This window comes from Gorilla gorilla, chromosome 9 (assembly GCF_029281585.2).
Source record: "Gorilla gorilla gorilla isolate KB3781 chromosome 9, NHGRI_mGorGor1-v2.1_pri, whole genome shotgun sequence".
NCBI lineage: Eukaryota > Metazoa > Chordata > Mammalia > Primates > Hominidae > Gorilla > Gorilla gorilla.
In genome coordinates, this window is record NC_073233.2 from 86,281,659 (window position 1) to 86,300,828 (window position 19,170).

General features: G+C 42.3%; 1 protein-coding gene across 2 annotated transcripts in view; it reads right to left on the bottom strand.

Annotated features, from left to right (window-relative positions):
• Positions 1–18,943, bottom strand: part of GAB2 (GRB2 associated binding protein 2) — a 206,701-nt gene extending 187,758 nt beyond the window's left edge. For both annotated transcript variants that reach the window (XM_031015906.3, XM_055356888.2), the window contains exon 1: positions 18,718–18,943. In XM_031015906.3, coding sequence (XP_030871766.2) covers positions 18,718–18,795 — 78 coding nt within the window. In that variant the 5' untranslated portion in view covers positions 18,796–18,943. The remainder of the gene's footprint in view (positions 1–18,717) is intronic.
• Between the last annotated feature and the right edge of the window lie 227 nt (positions 18,944–19,170).

Below are 19,170 nucleotides of genomic sequence, written 5' to 3' on the forward strand. Positions count from 1 at the left end.
AAGACTAGTAGGGTCATGTCAAAAGGATCCAGAAATCAACTCGAATAGGCTCCTGCTGCTTAAAGATAGGACAATCTGACTTTCAATAAGGATAACAACTCTAACAGATTCAAATGCATGGAATATGTTTAAACATGTGAGCTTATAATGATACTAAAAAATACCCTAATTGATCACTTTGAAGGATCCTAAGGAACTCACTCACTACTCTGACAACAAGTAAATAAATAAGAAGCCAGCATAAAAATGGGTTAGAGGGGTAATTAGTTGTAAAGAATATCAACGACTTCTGAAATTACCTTGATGATAGCTGCTGCCTTACAAGCGGCATCAAGCCTGCACCAAGCTGCTTACAGTCTCAAGTAAAGGGCTCATAATCAAGCAAAGGGAGATGATAGCCCAATGTGAGAATGGCGAATTAGAGATGAAAAAAGTGTCATGGAAGCAAGCCCAGAAGGCAGCTCACTTTGGAGGATCCTACAGGGTAGGCAATCTGAGCTAAGCTTTGAAGGGTTACCACTTACTGAGAAGTTTTTGCATTTTAAACCATTCTCAAACATTGGCCCCAGGATCTCACATATCGATCTTTACATCCCCCAGCACACACCTATTTCCCAGGGACTGGCCAAAGTCATAGCTTCAGACAAATCCCTGTGTGGTTTAATTTCCCTTCCATGAGACTGGCAGATCCTTGAGCTGTTCCTTTCAGGAAAAATTAACTCCCTAAAATTTGATGTGCTACCCAGCTTGAGAATTTCAGTTATGTTCTGACATTGTACATTCCAGGCATGGCTCAAATTTGAAAGGGATGTGAAGGCACCCATGCTCATGTTTAGAGTTCCTATGAATAGGTTAATAAATATAAGTCAACATCATCCCTATGCCACCTCCCCCAGTACTTAATACTCTGGACTAGACACTGTGCTAAGATTTTTTTCACATGTTATTCTGATAAATTTGCAAACCAGTGAAGTAAGAAGCATTAGTCTAAGTTTACAGACAAAGAAGTGGCCTCACTGAATTAAAAGAATTAAGTCATTTGCTTAATGACCCTAAGGCCTTTGAAATTCTGAGAGGTTTTCTGAACATAAACATTGTCAATATACACTGATATTTCACACTGAAGAAGTGGCCATCTGTGAGGGAAAGACTCACTGAGTTAGTGATGTTCTTTATCAGTAAATGTCATCCTACCATCTAAGGCATTTACTGGGAATTATAAAATATTCCCCCCAGCTCTCAACTTTCAAAACTTCCTGCTTTCTGCTACAGATTCCTCCACTCTGGATGGAATTTTACTGGCCCCACACCCCATGTGCACCACCTCTTTCTCATTTTGAACACCATATTCCTTCCTAGGCCCTTGTCTCTTGAGTCCAACTCACATGTCCACCTCCTATTCCAGGAAGCCCCTCCAACTTCTTCCACACCAAGAGCATTTGCCCTCACGCAACTTCGTGCCTGGATAACTCTATATAAGGGCATCATTCTGTTTCACATGTAGACTTCTAGTCTTTCTAGTCTGCAAATGCCTTGAAGGCAGGGCTGAGTACTGATTTATTACCTTGGGAAGGGAAAGGATACAGTATATGCTCTATAAACACCTGTCAAAATTAATTTGGATGTAGACAACAGCCTGCTCAGGAACCTGTATTTCTCAGCATTTCTTATAAGCTTAAAGTTACTATATCCCATTGTCCCTTTCTACCTAGAGATAAAAAGCAACATCAAAGTTGTTTCATTAAGGCCAGGCGCAGTGGCTCATGTCTGTAATCCCAGCACTTTGGGAGGCTGAGGCAGGTAGATCACTTGAGGCCAGGAGTTCGAGACCAGCCTGGTCAACAGAGCAAAACCCCATCTCTATTGAAAATACAAAAAAATTAGCCAGGCATAGTGGTGCAGCCTGTAATCCCAGCTTCTCTGGAGGCTAAGGCACAAGAATTGCTTATGCCTAGGAGGCGGAGACTGCAGTGAGCCAAGACTGTGCCACTGCACTCCAGCCTGAGTGACAGAGTGAGACTGTTTCAAAAAAAAAAAAAAAAAAAAAGTTTGTTTCATTAAGTGAAGCAGCAGGCATGTCTTCCAGCTCTGTGCAACTTCATTACCTCAGGTCCTTACATGTCACTGAGAGAATAGTCCATAATCATTCATGGCTGTGGAGATTCCATCCTGTCTTTTCTCTTGGGTTAGAAATATGAGCAAGACCAATTACTAACCTTTATCAAGTGAGGTTTAAAAAAAAACTGTCATAAAATGTACAGAATACAAAATTTATCATCTTATCATTTTTAAGTGTACAGCTCAGTGGCATTAAGTACATTCACACTGCTGTTGCCACCACTACCACCAATGTCCAGAACCCTTTATCTTGCAAAACTGAAACTCTGTACCCATTAAACAATAGCTGCTCATTGTCCCCTACCCCTAGCCCCTGGCAACTAGCACTAGACTTTCTGTCTCTCTGAATTTGACTACTCTAGTACCTCACATAAGTAGAATCATACGGTATTTGTCCTTTTGTGACTGGCTCATTTTATTTAGCATAATGTCATCAAGGTTCATCTATGTTGTATCATGTCCATGTATTAAAGTTTTCTTCCCTTTTAAGGCTGAACAGTATTCCTGTGTGTGTGTGTGTGTGTGTGTGTGTCTGGCTCCTTTTATTTAGCATAATGTCATCAAGGTTCATCTATGTTGTCGCATGTCCATGTATTAAAGTTTTCTTCCCTTTTAAGGCTGAACAGTATTCCAGTGTGTGTGCGTGTGTGTATGTGTATATATATGTATACCAGATAGCATATATGTGATACGTATATGTGTGTATATATGAACACACACATATCACATTTTGTTTATTCAATTATCTGTTGGTGGACACTTGAGTTGCTTCCAAATGAGAAGTTCTGATCCAATGTGAATGATAAAAAAAAAAAGCTCAGGAGACTGGCCTTGAACTGGTTAGAACAGTCTCCTTAATGCTGTGAACATAATCGAAGAAATAATCCAGTGATTAGGACCACAACAGAAACCTACTAAAATGAATTTCCATCTGGTTATATGAACCATATAGAATTATTTATTTAAATACTCAAATAATCTGTTGGAATAATGCCCTGGCTGCCTAGGATGGTCTACAAACAAGTCTTGAATGGACTCTAGTTTTTGAAGACCTTCCCCTCCCCTGTTCTTACCAGCCCAGGTATTCTCTCTTACTTACCTCTCCAGCTTCAAAGCCTTCTATTCCAATCATCCTGCTGATAATCCAGCAACACCCAACTGTTTTTAGTGTCCTTGCACATACTGTGTATGTCCTTGCCACCTTGTCTACTCTCTTAGTGGTCCCTCTACCTGAAAAACCTTCTTCTCTTGGATTACTTCTATCTAGTCAGGTCCTAGAAGTAAGGAAGCCTTTGCTTTTTCTTCTCTAGGAAGTCTTTGCTTTTTTTTCTTTGCAGTCCCAGAACTTGGGCACTTGGCACATACTAATTGTTTGATAAATTACTGAACTAAATTATACTAAATACATTTTCATTTTTGTTTAAAAAAAATTTTTTTTTTTTTGAGACAGAGTTTCACTCTTGTCGCCCAGGCTGGAGTGCAGTGGCACAATCTCAGCTCAATGCAACCTCCGCCTCCCAGGTTCAAGCAATTCTCCTGCCTCAGCCGCACCCCCCCCACCCCCAACCCCAATCGCCCCAGTAGCTGGGATTACAGGCACGTACCACCACGCCCAGCTAATTTTTGTATTTTTGGTAGAGATGGGATTTCACCACATTGGCCAGGCTGGTCTCGAACTCCTCAGGTGACCTGCCCGCCTCGGCCTCCCAAAGTGCTGGGATTACAGACATGAGCCACTGCGCCTGGCCATGAGCAGACTTTTAAAAGTAACCTTTTAGAAAATTTAAAGAATCATCTTATTGCAATGAACTGCATGCTTCTGCCTCACAATGCCCCAGCCCGCCCCACCACCCCAATTCACATGTTGGAATCCTAATCCCTAAAGTGACAGTATTAGGAGGTGGGTCCTTTGGGAGGTTATCAGGTCATGAGGGCAGAGTACTCATAAATTAGAGACATCATAATTAGAGACATTATAAAAGAAACCCCGAGGAGCTTCTTTCCCTCTTCAACCATGTGAGGACACAACGGAAGACACTGTCTATGAGGAAGTGGGCAATCACCAGACGCTGAATGTGTCAGTGCGTTGATCTTGGACTTGCCAGCCTCCAGAGCTTTTAAAAGTAAATGTCTGTTGCTTATAAACCACCCAGTTAAGGCTACTTTGTTATAGCAGCCTGAATGGACTAAGATACTAATCAAGGATAGCAAATCACTTAAACATATTTACGAAGTTTAAATTTTTAAAAACTGCTAGGGTTACCCTATAGCTTAAAAAGAAAATTAATAATTGCTTGAGTTTTAAAGAGTTAAACTGCAGGATAATTATGGCAATACTATGTAAGTTTAAAATAATCTCGTTATTTAAACATTTGTAAATGGCTACCTTTTTGCAAATGGACTATAGTAAACAGAAATTATCTAGCTATGCTAAAGTAGGACAGAAGTCACCTTTGACAAAGGTGCCAAGAACATACACTGGAAAAAGTGCAGTTTCTTCAATAAATGTTCTAGGAAAACTTGATATCCATATGCAGAAGAATGAAACTAGACCCCTATCTTTCTCCATATTTAAAAATGAAATCAAAATGGATTAAGGACTTAAATATGAGACCTGAAACTATAAAACTATTAGTAGAAAATATTGAGGAAATGCTCCAGGACATTGGTCTGGGCAAAGATTTCTTGAGCAAGACCTCAAAAGCACAAGCAACCAAAGCAAAAACGGACAGAAGGGATCACATCAAGCTTAAAAGCTTTGACACAGCAAAGGAAACAATTAACAACATGAAGAAACAACTCACAGAATGCAAGAAAATATGTGTAAACTACTCATCTGACAAGGGATTAATAACTAGAATATATAAGGAGCTCAAAGTCATATATGCTGGCATTCAGTTCTTTTTTTTTTGTAAAATATGCTAAGTATGTACAGAAAAAAAGACAAGTGATAACAGACGCTGGCAAGGATGTGGAGAAAGGGAAGCCCTCATACATTGTTGGTAGGAATGTAAATTAGTACAGCCCCCATAGAGAACAGTATGGTAGTTCTTCAAAAAACTAAAAATAGAACTACCATATGATCTAGCAATCCCACTGCTGGCTATATATCCAAAAGAAAGGAAATCAATGTATTGAAGAGATATCTGCACTCCCATGCTTATTACAGTAGCCAACATGCAGAATCAACCTAAGTGTCCATCAATCGATGAATGCATTAAAAAAATGTGGTACATATACACAATGGAATACTATTCAGGGCTGGGCACAGTGGCTCATGCCTTTAATCCCAGCACTTTAGGATGCCAAGGCAGGAAAGTCACTTGAGCTCAGGAGTTCGAGATGAGCCTGGGCAACATAGTGAGCCCTCACCTCTGCAAAAAATAAAACAAAAAATTAGCCAGGCCGGGTGGCGCATGTCTGTAGTCCCAGCTACTCAGCAGGATGAGGTGGCAGGATCGCTTTAGCCTAGGAGGTTGAGGCTGCAGTGAGCCAAGATTGTACCACTACACCTCTGGGTAACAGAGCAAGACTCTGTCTTGAAAACAACAATAACAATGGAATACTATTCGGCCATACAAATAGTGAAAGCCTGCCATTCGTGGCAACACGGATGGTACTGGAGGACATTATGTTAAGCAAAACAAGCCAGGAACAGAAATTTAAACACTGCATGTTCTTACTCATATGTGGAAGCTAAAAAAACTGAACTCATGGAGAGAGAGAAACAATAACGATTATCAGATACTGGAAAGGACAGTGGGAAGTGAAGTATAAAGGGATGGTTAGTGGGTATAAAAATACAGTTAGAAGAACTAAGATCTAATATTTGGTAGCAAGATAGAGCAAGTATAGTTAACAATAATTTATTGTATACTTCAAAATAACAAGAGTGGAATTGGAATGTTCCTAACAAAAAGAAATGATAAACCTTTGAGGTGATGAGTATCCTAAGCACACATTATATGCGTGTATCAAAATTTCACATCTCCATAAATATTTACAACTATTATGTATCCGTAAAAAGTAAAAATTAAAAAAATAAAGGCAGAATCCTAATCCACAGAATGTGGGGAAAAAAACATGGATTTTTTTTTTTTTTTTTTGAGATGGAGTCTAGCTCTGTCGCCCAGGCTGGAATGCAGTGGCACAATCTCGGCTCACTGCAAGCTCCACCTCCCCGGTTCACGCCATTCTCCTGCCTCAGACTCCTGAGGAGCTGGAACTACAGGCGCCTGCCACCACACCCGGCTAATTTTTTTGTATTTTTAGTAGAGATGGGGTTTCGCTGTGTTAGCCAGGATGGTCTCTATCTCCTGACCTCTGTGATCTACGTGCCTCGGCCTCCCAAAGTGCTGGGATTATAGGCGTGAGCCACCACGCCTGGCCAAGAACATGGATTTTAATGAGAAGACTTGGTTTGTAGTCCTGGGTCTGCTACTTACTATATGTGTGGCACTTAAGCTCTGTGCTCAGTTTCTCCTCTGGTAACATGGGAATAAAATATCTAGTAATTGCCACTACTATACTATATGTTTATTGGTAACAAGTGCTTTTGTATAAGCAACATTCAAGACCATACATAGTGGGTAAATGGAATAGACATACTTTTCCCAATTCCCACCACTAAGTATAACTAAAATCCTTAGATATTACATATAAAACAAGCTTAAGAAGAATCTAAAAGGTGAAGAGTAGGCGGCAGATTTGCTAGGGACCCTGGAACCCAAGGAATGACACAGTGATAAATTCCATGAGTTTTCTTTATGCCTCATATATCTCAGACTTGGAGCTGAAGTAGTCAGCATGGCAGAAACACCAACCTGTGCAGACCAAAAAATTCCCAAAGAAAGTCTGCTCTCTCTAGCCAAAGGACTGGGAAAGGAGCAGCCTAGCAAGAGACGAAACTGCTAAACAATAACTGCTCTACTCCAGCCAAACACCGCAGAGCAAACTGTGGTCCAACCCTCACCCACAGCAGCAAAAACTGAGTGAGAACCTAGACTTCTACCCTTCAGAGGTTGTCATGAGGCCAGGTGACACCTGCTAGGGTGGTGTCAAAGAAAGCCAAGTAGAAAGCTACGATATTCATACCCAAAAACTGCTAATAAGGCACCCATCCCTGTAGAGTCACTGGAGACCACATGGGAAGTTGGAACCTTAAACCACTCACAGGAGTAATGAGGACTGCCTTCCTATCGGGAGTATCAGTGGAGGTGGAATGAAAAACCTGGACTTCAACTTCTACTTGGAAGTACTAAGGCAGTGTCCCCTTCCGATGATTGCTGCAGGGTCAGAGAAATCCAGATAAAACACAAGGTTTAAATTAGATCCAGAGTATCACAACACAATACAAAAATGTCCACGTTTAATTTTTTTTTTTTGAGACAGAATCTTGCTCTGTTGCCCAGGCTGGAGTGCAATGGCATGATCTTGGCTCAGAGCAACCTCTGCCCCCTGGGTTGAAGCAATTCTCCCACCTCAGCCTCCCAAGTAGCTGGGATTACAGTCACCTGCCACCATGCCTGGGTAATTTTTGTATTTTCAGTAGAGACAGGGTTTCACCATGTTGGCCAGGCTGGTCTTGAGCTCCTGACCTCAGGTGATTCGCCTGCCTTGGCCTCCCAAAGTGCTAGGATTACATGTGTGAGCCAAAAATGTCCAGGTTTTAATAGAAAACCAGTCATTATACAAAGAATGAGGAAGCTCTCAAATGGAATGAAAAAGACAATCAACAGATGCCAACACTGAGATAACAGAGCTGTTCGAATTATCTTTCAAAGATTTTAAAGCAGTCATCATAAAAATGCAGGTACAAACATGCTTGGAACAAATGGAAAATTGGAAAGCCTCCAAAAAGAAACAAAGTCTCAGTAAAAAAATAGAAGATGTAAAGAAAAACCTAATGGAATTTTAGAACTGAAAAATATAACAACCAAAATAAAAAGTTCATCAGTGAGTTCAATGGCAGAATAGTGAGGACAGAGAAATAGAATCAGTGAATGGGAAAACAGGACAGTAGAAATAACCTAATATGAACAACACAGAGAAAACAGACTGAAAAAAAATGACCAGAGTCTACGGAAGCTATGGAACTACAACAAAAGATCTAACAGTTTTGTCATTGGATTCTTGGAAGAAGAGAAGGAAGAGGGTAGGACTGAGAAAGTACTTGAAATAATGGGTGAAAACTTCTCAAATGTAGTAAGAAAGATTCATTAGGTTTAGTGAGTTCCAAACAGGATAAACTCAAGAAAATTCCACACCAAGACACATAGCGAAATTCTGAAAATAAAGAGAAAAAAAATCATTGAACGCATCCAGAGAAAAAGATGGGAGCTGGTCGTGGTGGCTCACTCCTGTAATCCCAGCACTTTGGGAGGCTGAGTTGGGTGGATCACCTGAGGTCAGGAGTTCAAGACCAGCCTGGCCAACATAGTGAAACCCTGTCTCTACCAAAAACACAAAAAATTAGCTGGGCGTGGTGGTGAGCGCCTGTAATCTCAGCTACTAGGGAGGCTGAGGCAGGAGAATCTCTTGAACCTGGGACGCAGACATTGCAGTGAGCCCAGATCGTGCCATTGCATTCCAGCCTGGGTGACAAGAGTGAAACTCCTTCTCAAAAAAAGAAAGAAAGAAAGAAAGAAAGAAAGAAAGAAAGAAAGAAAGAAAGAAAGAAAGAGATGGCATTTTCCGTCCCAAAAAGAAAGAAAGAAAGAAAGGAAGAAAAAGAAAGAAAGAAAGAGAAAGAAAGAAAAGAAAGAAAAGAAAGAAAAAGATGGCATTTTACTTCCTGAGGGAAAGCAATTGGAATGACCATGGATTTTTCATTAGAAACCATGCAGGCCAGAAGGAAAGGATGCAGTATTTTACAGGTGCTCAAAGAAAAGAAGTGTCAACTAAATAATTCAATATCCAGTGAAAATATCAGAATGAAGGGGAAAATGAGACCTTCTCAGGTGAAGGAAAATAAAGACGATTTATCACTGGCCGATCTACCCTAAAGAATGGCTAAAGGAAGTTCTCTAAACAGAAAGGAAATGAAAAAAAGAGGAACCTGAAAACATCAGCAAAGAAGAAAGCACATAGTAAACAAAAATGTAATTAAATAGTCTTTCCTTCTGAGTTTTCTAAATTAGGTTTAATGATTGAAGCAAAAATTATAGCACTGTCTGATATAGAAAAAATATTTAAGACAATTATACATGGAGGATGGCAAAAGGACATAAAGGGAGGTAAGGTTACTATACTTAAACTTGTAAAATGATGATACAGACTTCATTTAGATTATAAGACGACACCAACTGACTGTTGTATGTACAGTATAATACCTAGAGCAACCACTAAAAAAGCTGTATAGAGAGATACACTCAAAAACACTATACAGATAAATCAAAATGGAATTCTAAAAAATATTCAAGAAACTCACAGGAAGGCAAAAAGAAAACAAAAACAGAACACAAACAAAAAATAAAGTGGCAGAACTAAGCTCTAGCATATTAGAAATTACATTAAATGTAAATTTAAATATACCAATTCAGACATAAATCAGCACAGTGGATTAAAAACATGCCCCATGATATGGTTTGGGTATGTGTCCCTGCCCAAATCTGAGGTCAAATTGTCATCCCCAAATATTGGAGGTGGGGCCTGATGGGAAATGATTGGATTATGGAGGTGGAGTTCCCCTTTGGTGCTGTTCTCATGATAGTGAGTGAGTTATTGTGAGATCTGGTTATTTAAAAGTGTGTAGTACCTCTCCCCTCACTCTCTTCCTCCTGCTCCAGCCATGTAAGATGTGCCTGCTTCTCCTTCACCTTCTGCCATGACTGTAAGTTTCCTGAGGCCTCCCCAGCCATGCTTCCTGTACAGCTTGTGGAACTGTGGGCCAATTAAACCTCTTTTCTTGATAAATTACCCAGTCTCAGGTAGTTCTTTACAGCAGTGCGAGAACGGATTAATACACCCCAACAATATGCCACCTATAAGATATCACTTCAAATACAATGATATGGGTAGGTTGAAAGTAAATTGATGGAAAAGATGTATCATGTGAATATCAATAAAAGGAAAGCAAGAATAACTATATCATCAGATATAGGCTATAATATCAGATAACAAGTAGACCTCAGAGCAAAAGAAACTACCAGAGACTCAGCGGGTATTATATAAAGATAAAAGGGTCATGCCACCAAGAAGATGTTGCAATTCTAAATGTGTATATATCGAACAACAGGGCTGGGTGCTGTGGCTCATGTCTGTAATCCCAGCACTTTGGGAGGCCGAGGCAGGCGGATGACCTGAGGTCAGGAGTTCGAGACCAGTCTGGCCAACATGGAGAAACCCTGTCTCTATTAAAAATACAAAATTAGCCGGGTGTGGTGGCGCATGCCTGTAATCCCAGCTACTTGGGAGGCTGAGGCAGGAGAATTGCTTGCACCCAGGAGGTGGAGGCTGCAGAGAGCTGAGATCATGCTATTGCACCTCCAGCCTGGGCAACAACAGCGGAACTCCATCTCCAAAAAAATAATAAAAAAAATAAAATATGTGAAACAAAAACTGATAGAACTGAAACGAGAAACGGAAATATTCACAATTATACTTGGAAACTTCAACCCCTGTCTCTCAACCATCGACAGAAGAACTAGATAGAAAAATCAGCAAGGATATAAAAGAATTATATATATCACTATCAATCAAAAAGATCTAATTGACATTTATGGAATACTTTACCCAATAATAGCAGAATAAACATTCTTTTCAAAGTACCCATGGAACCTAAAGCAAGATAGACCACATTTTCAGCAAGAAAATAAACCTTGACAAGTTAAAAATAATTGAAATCAAATAGAACTTACTCTACTCCCACAATGAATTCCAACTGAAAGACAGAAACAGAAAAATAATGGGAAAATCTCCAAACATTTGGAAACTAAACAATGTACTTGTAAATAATCCACGGTCAAAGAGGAAAGTCTCAAGGAAAGTAAAATATATATATATATATATATATATATATATATATATATATACTGAAGAAATAAAAATTGAAAATGCAATTTATCAAAATTAGTGGGACACAGCTAAAGCAGTGCTGAGAGGGAAATTCATAGCAGTAAATGAATACATTAAATAAGAGGAAAAGTCTCAAATGAATAAACTACTATATAAAAAAATCAGAGGCCAGGTGCAGTGACTCATGCCTGTAATTGCAGCACTTTGGGAGGCCAAAGCAGGCAGATCACTTAAGGTCAGGAGTTTGAGACCAGCCTGGCCAATATGGTGAAATCCTGTCTCTACTAAAAATACAAAAATCAGCTGGACATTGTGGCACATGCCTGCAATCCCAGCTGCTTGGGAGGCTGAGGCAGGAGAATTGCTTGAACCTGGGAGGTGGAGGTTGTAGTGAGCTGAGATCGTGCCATTGCACTCCAGCCCAGGTGACAGAGTGACATGCTGTCTCAAAAAACAAACAAAAAATAATAATGAAGCAATGTCAGTATGCAAGAATAAGGGTTAAAAAAATAAAGCAGTGGACCCACTACAGACCCTGCAGACACTGAAAGCATAATACAGGATACTGTAACTCCACTCACATGTATGTGACAACTTAGACAAAATGGACCAATTTGTTGAAAACTATAAACTTCTATAATTCACCCAATATGAAGTAGATAATTTGAAGAACCCCGTATCTATTAAAGAAATTGGATTAAAAATGTAAAAAATTCCTAACAAAGACATTTCCAGATCCAGATGGTTTAATCCAGAGAATTCTACCAAAGGTTTAAAGAATTATACCAGTTCTACACCATCTCTTCCAGAAGGCTAGACATGGTGGTTCACACCTATAATCGCAGCACTCTGGGAAGCCAAGGTGGGAGGACTGCTTAAGCTCCGGAGTGTGAGACCAGCCTGGGCAACGCAGGGAGACCCTGTCTCTACAAATAATAATAAAAAAAATTAGCCAGGCACAGCAGTACGCAGCTGTCGTCCCAATTACTTGGGAGGCTGAGACAGTAGGATCACCTGAGCCCAGGAATTTGAGGCTGCAGTGAGCCATGACTGTGCCACTGTCGCCAGCCTGTGTGACACAGCAAGATTCTGGCGGGGGCGGTTGGGCGGGGGGGATGGTGGAAGGAGAAGAAAATAAACGAAGGAAGAAAGACATATATAAATAAATGTAAAATAAATTCATGGACTGGAAGATTTAATATAGTAAAGCTGTAATTTCTTTCCAAATTGGTACACAGGATTAATGCACTTCCTATTAAAATCTCAGCAAGACTTTCTTTTTTTTGCATAAACAAGATTATTCTAAAATTTGTATTGAAAGGTAAAGATAATAGAATAGCTAAAACACTTTGAAAAATAAGAATAAAGTAGAGGAATCAGGCTACCAGATTTCAAGACTTACAATATAGCTATATTTGGCAAGATTCTATGGTATTTGCGAGGGACAGACACATGGAAAAATGGACCAAAACAGAGACAACAGAAACAGACCCACACAAATACGTCCAAATGATTTTTGACAAAGACGAAAAAGCAATTCAATGGAAGTAGGATGGCTTTGTCAACAACAATGACAACAACAAAAGAACCTCAATCTAAGTCTCACATCTTACATGAAAATTAACTCACAGTGGATCATGGACTTAAAGGAAAAACATAAACCTGTAAAATGTGTAGGAAAAAAAAAAAAAAACCAGGAAAGCCGGCGCAGTGGCTCACGCCTGTAATCCCAGCACTTTGGGAGGCCAAGGTGGGCGGATCACGAGGTCAAGAGATTGAGACCATCCTGGCCAACATGGTGAAACCCTGTCTCTACTAAAAATACAAAAATGAGCTGGGCATGGTGGCGCACACCTGTAGTCCCAGCTACTCAGGAGGCTGAGGCAGGAGAATCGCTTGAACCTGGGAGGCGGAGGTTGCAGTTAGCCAAGACTGTGCCACTGCACTCCAGCCTGGGTGACAGAGTGAGAATCTGTCTAAAAACAACAACAACAACAACAACAAAGAGAATCACTTGAACCTGGGGAGCCGAGATCATGCCATTGCACTCCAGCCTGGGTAACAAGAGCAAAACTCCATCTCAAAAAAAAAAAAAAAAACCTATATATAAAATACTCAAATTCTTGAAGACATTTGACCAAAGAGGATATACAGACGGCAAATAATCATATGAAAAGATGTTCAACATCATTAGCCATAAGGGAAATGTAAATGAGAACTAATGGGTGAATGGTTAAATAAACAGACTGTGTGGTACATCCATACCATGAAATACTACTTAGCAATAAAAAAAATAACTATTGATGCATGAAATGAGGATGAATCTCCAGAGAATTATGCTGAATAAAAAAAAGTTCAAAATCTTAAGTACTGCATGAATCCATTTAAATAACACACATGAAATATCGGAGAACAGATTAGTAGTTGTCACAGATTAAGGATGTGGTAGGGGTGGGATGGTAGTGAATAAGATTATAAAAGGGCAACATAAAAAATCCTATTATGATGGAAATGTTCTGTATCTTGACTGTATCATTGTCAATATACTGTTGTGATACTGTACTATAATTTTGCAAGATGTTACCGTTAAGTAAAACTGGATAATGGCTACATAAATCTTTGTTTACTATTTCTTACAACTAGATGTGCATATAGAATTACCTCAAAATGAAATGTTTAATTTTTTTAAAAAGCCCAGGCTTTAGGACAAAGCTAGATGACTTTGGGTAAGTTGCTTCCCTTATTATAGGGCTAAATTACTACATTAAAAGATCAATGGTCTAAGCATAGTGCCTGGTACAAAGTAAGTGCTCAACAGATGGCTACTAAAATAATCCTAAAAGTCACAGCAGTGGGGATGAAGAAGCGTATAAAAAGATATTTAGATGATACCACTAATGGGTTTTGGTGACAGATTAGATGTGGGATAGTGGGTGATGGGGAGTCAAAGATGATGCCCAAGTTTCTCATCTGAGCAAGTAGGTGCTTAGTGGCACTGTTTACTGAGCAGATGTGGAGTGAAGAGATGAACAAAGAAGAGTTTAGTTTTGGAAGTGGTGAGTTTGTGTTGACTGGGAAACATTCAAATAGAGATGCCCAGTTAACAGTTGGATATGTAAGTCTGAAGTTCAGAACACAACTCTGAAATGGAAATTTAACTTGATGACCACCATGCAAATGATAACTGAAGCCAGTAGAATGGACAAGGTTGCCAAAGGGGAGAAACCACACAGCCACTATGACTATAAAGGAGCTTCAACCTTTAAGGACTGGATAAAAGGGTCAGTCTAGCAAAGGAAATATAGAGTAGCCAGAAAAGGAGAAATAATAGGCATTTATAGTGTCAGCCAAGATAAGAGGAAGGTGTTTTAAAAAAGAGTGGTCAACTATGACCAAGCAGTGAAGAGATTAATTAAAATGAGGAGTAAAAAATCATCCTCTGAGTTTAGTGACCTGGGTATCGCTGGTGCCTTTGTGAGAATAGCTTTGGTGAATAACAAAGTAGGTTTCCACTGGAGCAGACTGAGAAGAAGGTGGGAGAAAGGAAGACTGCATAAACCACCACCAAGTTTATCCCTGAAAAAAAGTAGGTAGTACAGAGAGGGAAAGAAGTTGAAGATGTGTTACAGGATAAGAATTATTTGAGTAGGGAGGAGAAGATATGATTCAAAGTATAAGTAGCAGGATTAGCTCAGATAGAAGTGGCACTTCATCTACTCTAAGAAAAGGAAACAAGAAAGGAACCATGCAGGCTGGGCGCGGTGGCTCATGTCTGTCTGTAATCCCAGCACTGTGGGAGGCCGAGGCGGGTGGATCACCTGAGGTCAGGAGCTCAAGACCAGCCTCACCAACGTGGTCAAGCCTCATCTCTACTAAAAATACAAAATTAGCCAGGTGTGGTGATGCATGCCTGTAATCCCAGCTACTTGGGAGGCTGAGGCAGGAGAATCGCTTGAACCCAGGAAGCAAAGGTTGCAGTGAGCCCAGATCATGCCATTGCACTCCGGCCTAGGCAACAAAAGCGAAACTCTGTCTCAAAAAAAAAAAAAAAAAAAGAAGAAGAAGAAAGAAAGGAACTATGCAGATACAGGTAAATTTGAAAATGTGGCCATTCATCGTATGTACAGACAACTACTCCCTCATCATTTCAATTTTCCTTTGAAGGAGAAGACAAAGCCATTGCTAAGACTGAAAGACTGGATTAATTTTTTTTTCTGTTTACTGGATTTTTATTCCAAGCACCTGATCCAGTGCCTGGGACATAGATTTAATAAGTATATTTAATAAATATAATGAAAATAAACAATTACGGTTACCTTAATGCAGCAGTTCTTTACAATTTGTGCACAACTTTCTTCAAGTTAGCCACTAGGGGGCAGTCTGCCAATCTTATTCCCTAAATCTTTTAATCCAGTGAAATTGATAGAAAACTACAATGCAGTGTAGGTCATATTAATAAAATGTTTTTCCTCAAGAAAATTCTGTTTAATAATTATATACATGTACGTGTGTATGCATTTGCATGCACGCGCATACACACACAAATACACTGAGGCACGACGAGAGGGTTGTTACTTCTGCCGGCCTCCCACTGCAGCCATATCAGGATGCCCCAGAGGCAATAGTCAGCATTTTCCAGAGTCACTTTTTGCAATTTCTCCAGGGCACTCAGTAAATAGCAGATAGATCTTTTATACTTATAATTAATTAACTAGAAAAGGCTGATGAAAAAAATCCCTGAAAACTAATTGCTCAAACATTTGCCTTTGCTTCTTCTAAGATGTTTTTCCCCTCTACACCTCCCCGTCTTTCCGAATTAAGTAAGTTTTTTGTTTTTCTTTGAAATGGAGTCTCGTTTTGTCACCCAGGCTGGAGTGCAGTGGTACGATCTCGGCTCACAGTAACCTCAGCCTCCCGGGCTCACGCGATTCTCATGTCTCAGCCTCCTGAGTAGCTGGGACTACAGATGCCCTCCATGACGCCCAGCTAATTTTTATATTTATGGTAGAGACGGGGTTTCACCACGTTGGCCAGGTTGGTCTCGAACTTCTGACCTCCAGTGATCCGCCCGCCTCAGCCTCCCAAAGTGCTGGGATTACAGGCATAAGCCACTGTGCCCAGACTTCAAATTAAATCAGTTTTTAAAAAAATCGTTTTAAATAGTTATAATCTAGTTCAACTACTTTTTCCCCTTATCACATATGCTCGATGTATTCTTATAATGAGGATTTCTCAATCTACAATATAACACGCCTATGATGTATACCAGAAGCAGCAGCTACTTTGGGGTAAATATACAGCCATGGGGCTGGGAAATACTTTCCAAGCTTGGTTCTAATGAACTCGGGCCTCTACTGAAATAAGCAAACTAGCAGAGTTTTAACTTACAACAGGATGCAAAAATTCTTAATACCCCAAAAGAAAAGTAGATGTAAAGGCATACTGTTCCCCAGAGGCTTAAGGTTACACATATCAGCAGTTTCAATTAGGGGGAAACTGAACTTCCGAAGGGGCAGAGGCTTCCAGTCATGTAAGTGAACACATCACATCCTAGCCTAAGAAAAGCTGTTACTTAAAGCTGTTAAGGTCTGACACCTGATCGGCTGAAGGTACATGGAAGATGGGAAAGAGAGGCTAAGGCCATCATACGACTAGATTCGTTCAAATGAGTGAAAAAGGTGCTTGACCCAAATGCCTCCAAACCTGGTTATTTTGAACTAAAGTTGTTTGGGAACAAAAAACACCCAAGAAATGGGTCATAGAGTCTGGGTGAGAGTTCAAGGAGCGATAAGTCAAATGTAGATACAATGTCATACTGTTTGCAAATTGTTTCAAAAACAACTTTCGAGGTTCTTTAGTGTAGTGTTCAAACTTGAAAATTAAGGGTCACTTTTTTTTTTTACTGTGGACACTGTATTCCACTAGCTTGTATGGAAATCTATTTGTATAGATAATTTTTGGAAGCTCTTTGGGACAAAGTTTTTAAATTATTTATAAAATTATTAATAGTAAATCACTGCTCCTTAATCCTAATTAAACTATTCAACCTTCCTAACGAACTGATACAACCCTGAAGAGGAAAAAATTTATTTCTTAATAATTATACTTTGGCTACATAGACACTCCTAAAAATGAGCTTCCGAACTGAGATGAACAATTCACTGCTTCATTCCTCCTATAAATCCACGTCCACTTTCAAAACTCATGTGCTAAATCCTTAGATTTTTTTTCCCCAGCAAACATCTACGTAAGAGCCTGATTTCATTGACACACACTTGCACTCCGCAACAACAACACTTCCTTTGAAAAACAGAATGTCACTTCCTCAGTCCAGAGGCCAGAAGTCCCTTGATTCTGATCTGGGGAGCCAAGACAGGAAATTCTGGTAGGCTTCTGCCTCTCCCCCCATGGACAGCCACTGGTGCAGCTGACAGAGGGCAGGGTCTATTCCGAGCTCCCTTGATGCACTGCAGCTGGAGGCAACGGCTCCCTTCCAGGCTGTGGGAGTAATCCCGGAGTCCGGCACCACAGCCCGTTAAACAAGGGCATTTCATGGGAAACGGAGAGGGAGCAGATGAGAGACCTTGAAACCTTCCAGCAATCTTACCCCCACTTCCAAACTCCCGCGACTACCCCAAGACCATTTCGGCCAAATCTCAGTAACTGGCACCATCTTGTACTTTGACCTCACCAGGCAAGGCATCCTCTGGGGAGAGGGGTTAAAAAAAAAAAAAAAAAAGCCAGAACTCCACGGCTCAGCGCCACGCTGTTCCACCTCCCCCAGGCTGCCAGTTCCCCACCTAGAGGGAAAAGGCTGTTCCAGCGATGTCAGTAAACACTGTCGGTTGGCAACACCTGGCCGCGGAGAGCCTCGATCTCTCCCGACCCCCGACACCCGGGAGCTGCCCGGTCCCAAACCCGGGCCAGCCACGGGGACCAAACTGCAGTGTCACACCGGGGTCGGGGGAGGCGCCTGTGAGAGACGAACGGAATAAAGGGAAAGAAGGGGGACAAACAAATGAGTCACTTAATACAAGGGCTGCACATGCCGCTGACGCTGCCGGTGATGCAGCCGCGGACGGAGGGAGGCCGGCGGCCGGGAGGGGCAGGCGGAGAAAGGGAAGGAGAGGGCGTGAGGCGCTCGCCCTTTGTGGGGCCGTCCGCGCGGCCCCACAGCCTACGCCCCCCTTTCCCGCCCTCTCCCCGACCCTGCGGGCTGAAGCTGCTCGGGGCTGCCGCGGAGCCCCAGCCCCGAGAGTCAACTCTCTCGGTCTCCAGAAGCCATCAATACAAACTTCGACACTATATTTAGTTCACGAGCAGACCGGCTTGGGAGGCGCCGCCGCCGCGCCCGCCTGGCGGAGCAGGAGCCGCAGCCTCAACCTGCCGCCCGCCCCGCCCCTCGGCGGCCCACCTGTGACAGGTGTGCAGGTGCCCCACACGCCCCCGGCCGCTCCTCGCCCCCGGCCCCCCGCGGCTCTGGGCCGGAGCTCCCCAGCCTGCCGCCCCTCCGGGAGTCCCCCGCCCCTCCGCAGGCCCCGGAGCGCCCCCCGCCCGCCCCTGGGCGGCCGCGCCCGCACTCACATAGCGCCTCAACTTCTTCTCGGGAGGCGATTTCCTCAGCCAGCCGGTGCACACCACGTCGCCGCCGCCGCCGCTCATGCTGCCGGCCTAGAGCCCGCCGCCGGGTCGCGCGGACGAGGGCGCGGGCTCGGGCAGCTGGGGCAGCGGCCGGCGGTGCGCAGCTCGCGGGAGGCCAGGGGCGGGGCGGGCGGCCCGGCGGGGACTAGGCGGCGCGGCGCGCGCCCGGCAGCCTCGCGCGCGCCCGCTCCCCCGCCCCGAGCGCGCGCAATCCGCACTCTCCGCCCGGCCGCCGGGGGAGCAGCTGCAGCTGGAAGGCCGGCTCGCTCGCCACGCCCGCTCCCGCCGCGCCCCCGAGGCCGCCGCGCACGCGGACGCGGGGCTAGGGACCCGCGAGCATACAGAAAGCCACCGCCGCCGGCGCGCCCCGGAGTCTCGCTTTCTCCTGAGGCCCCA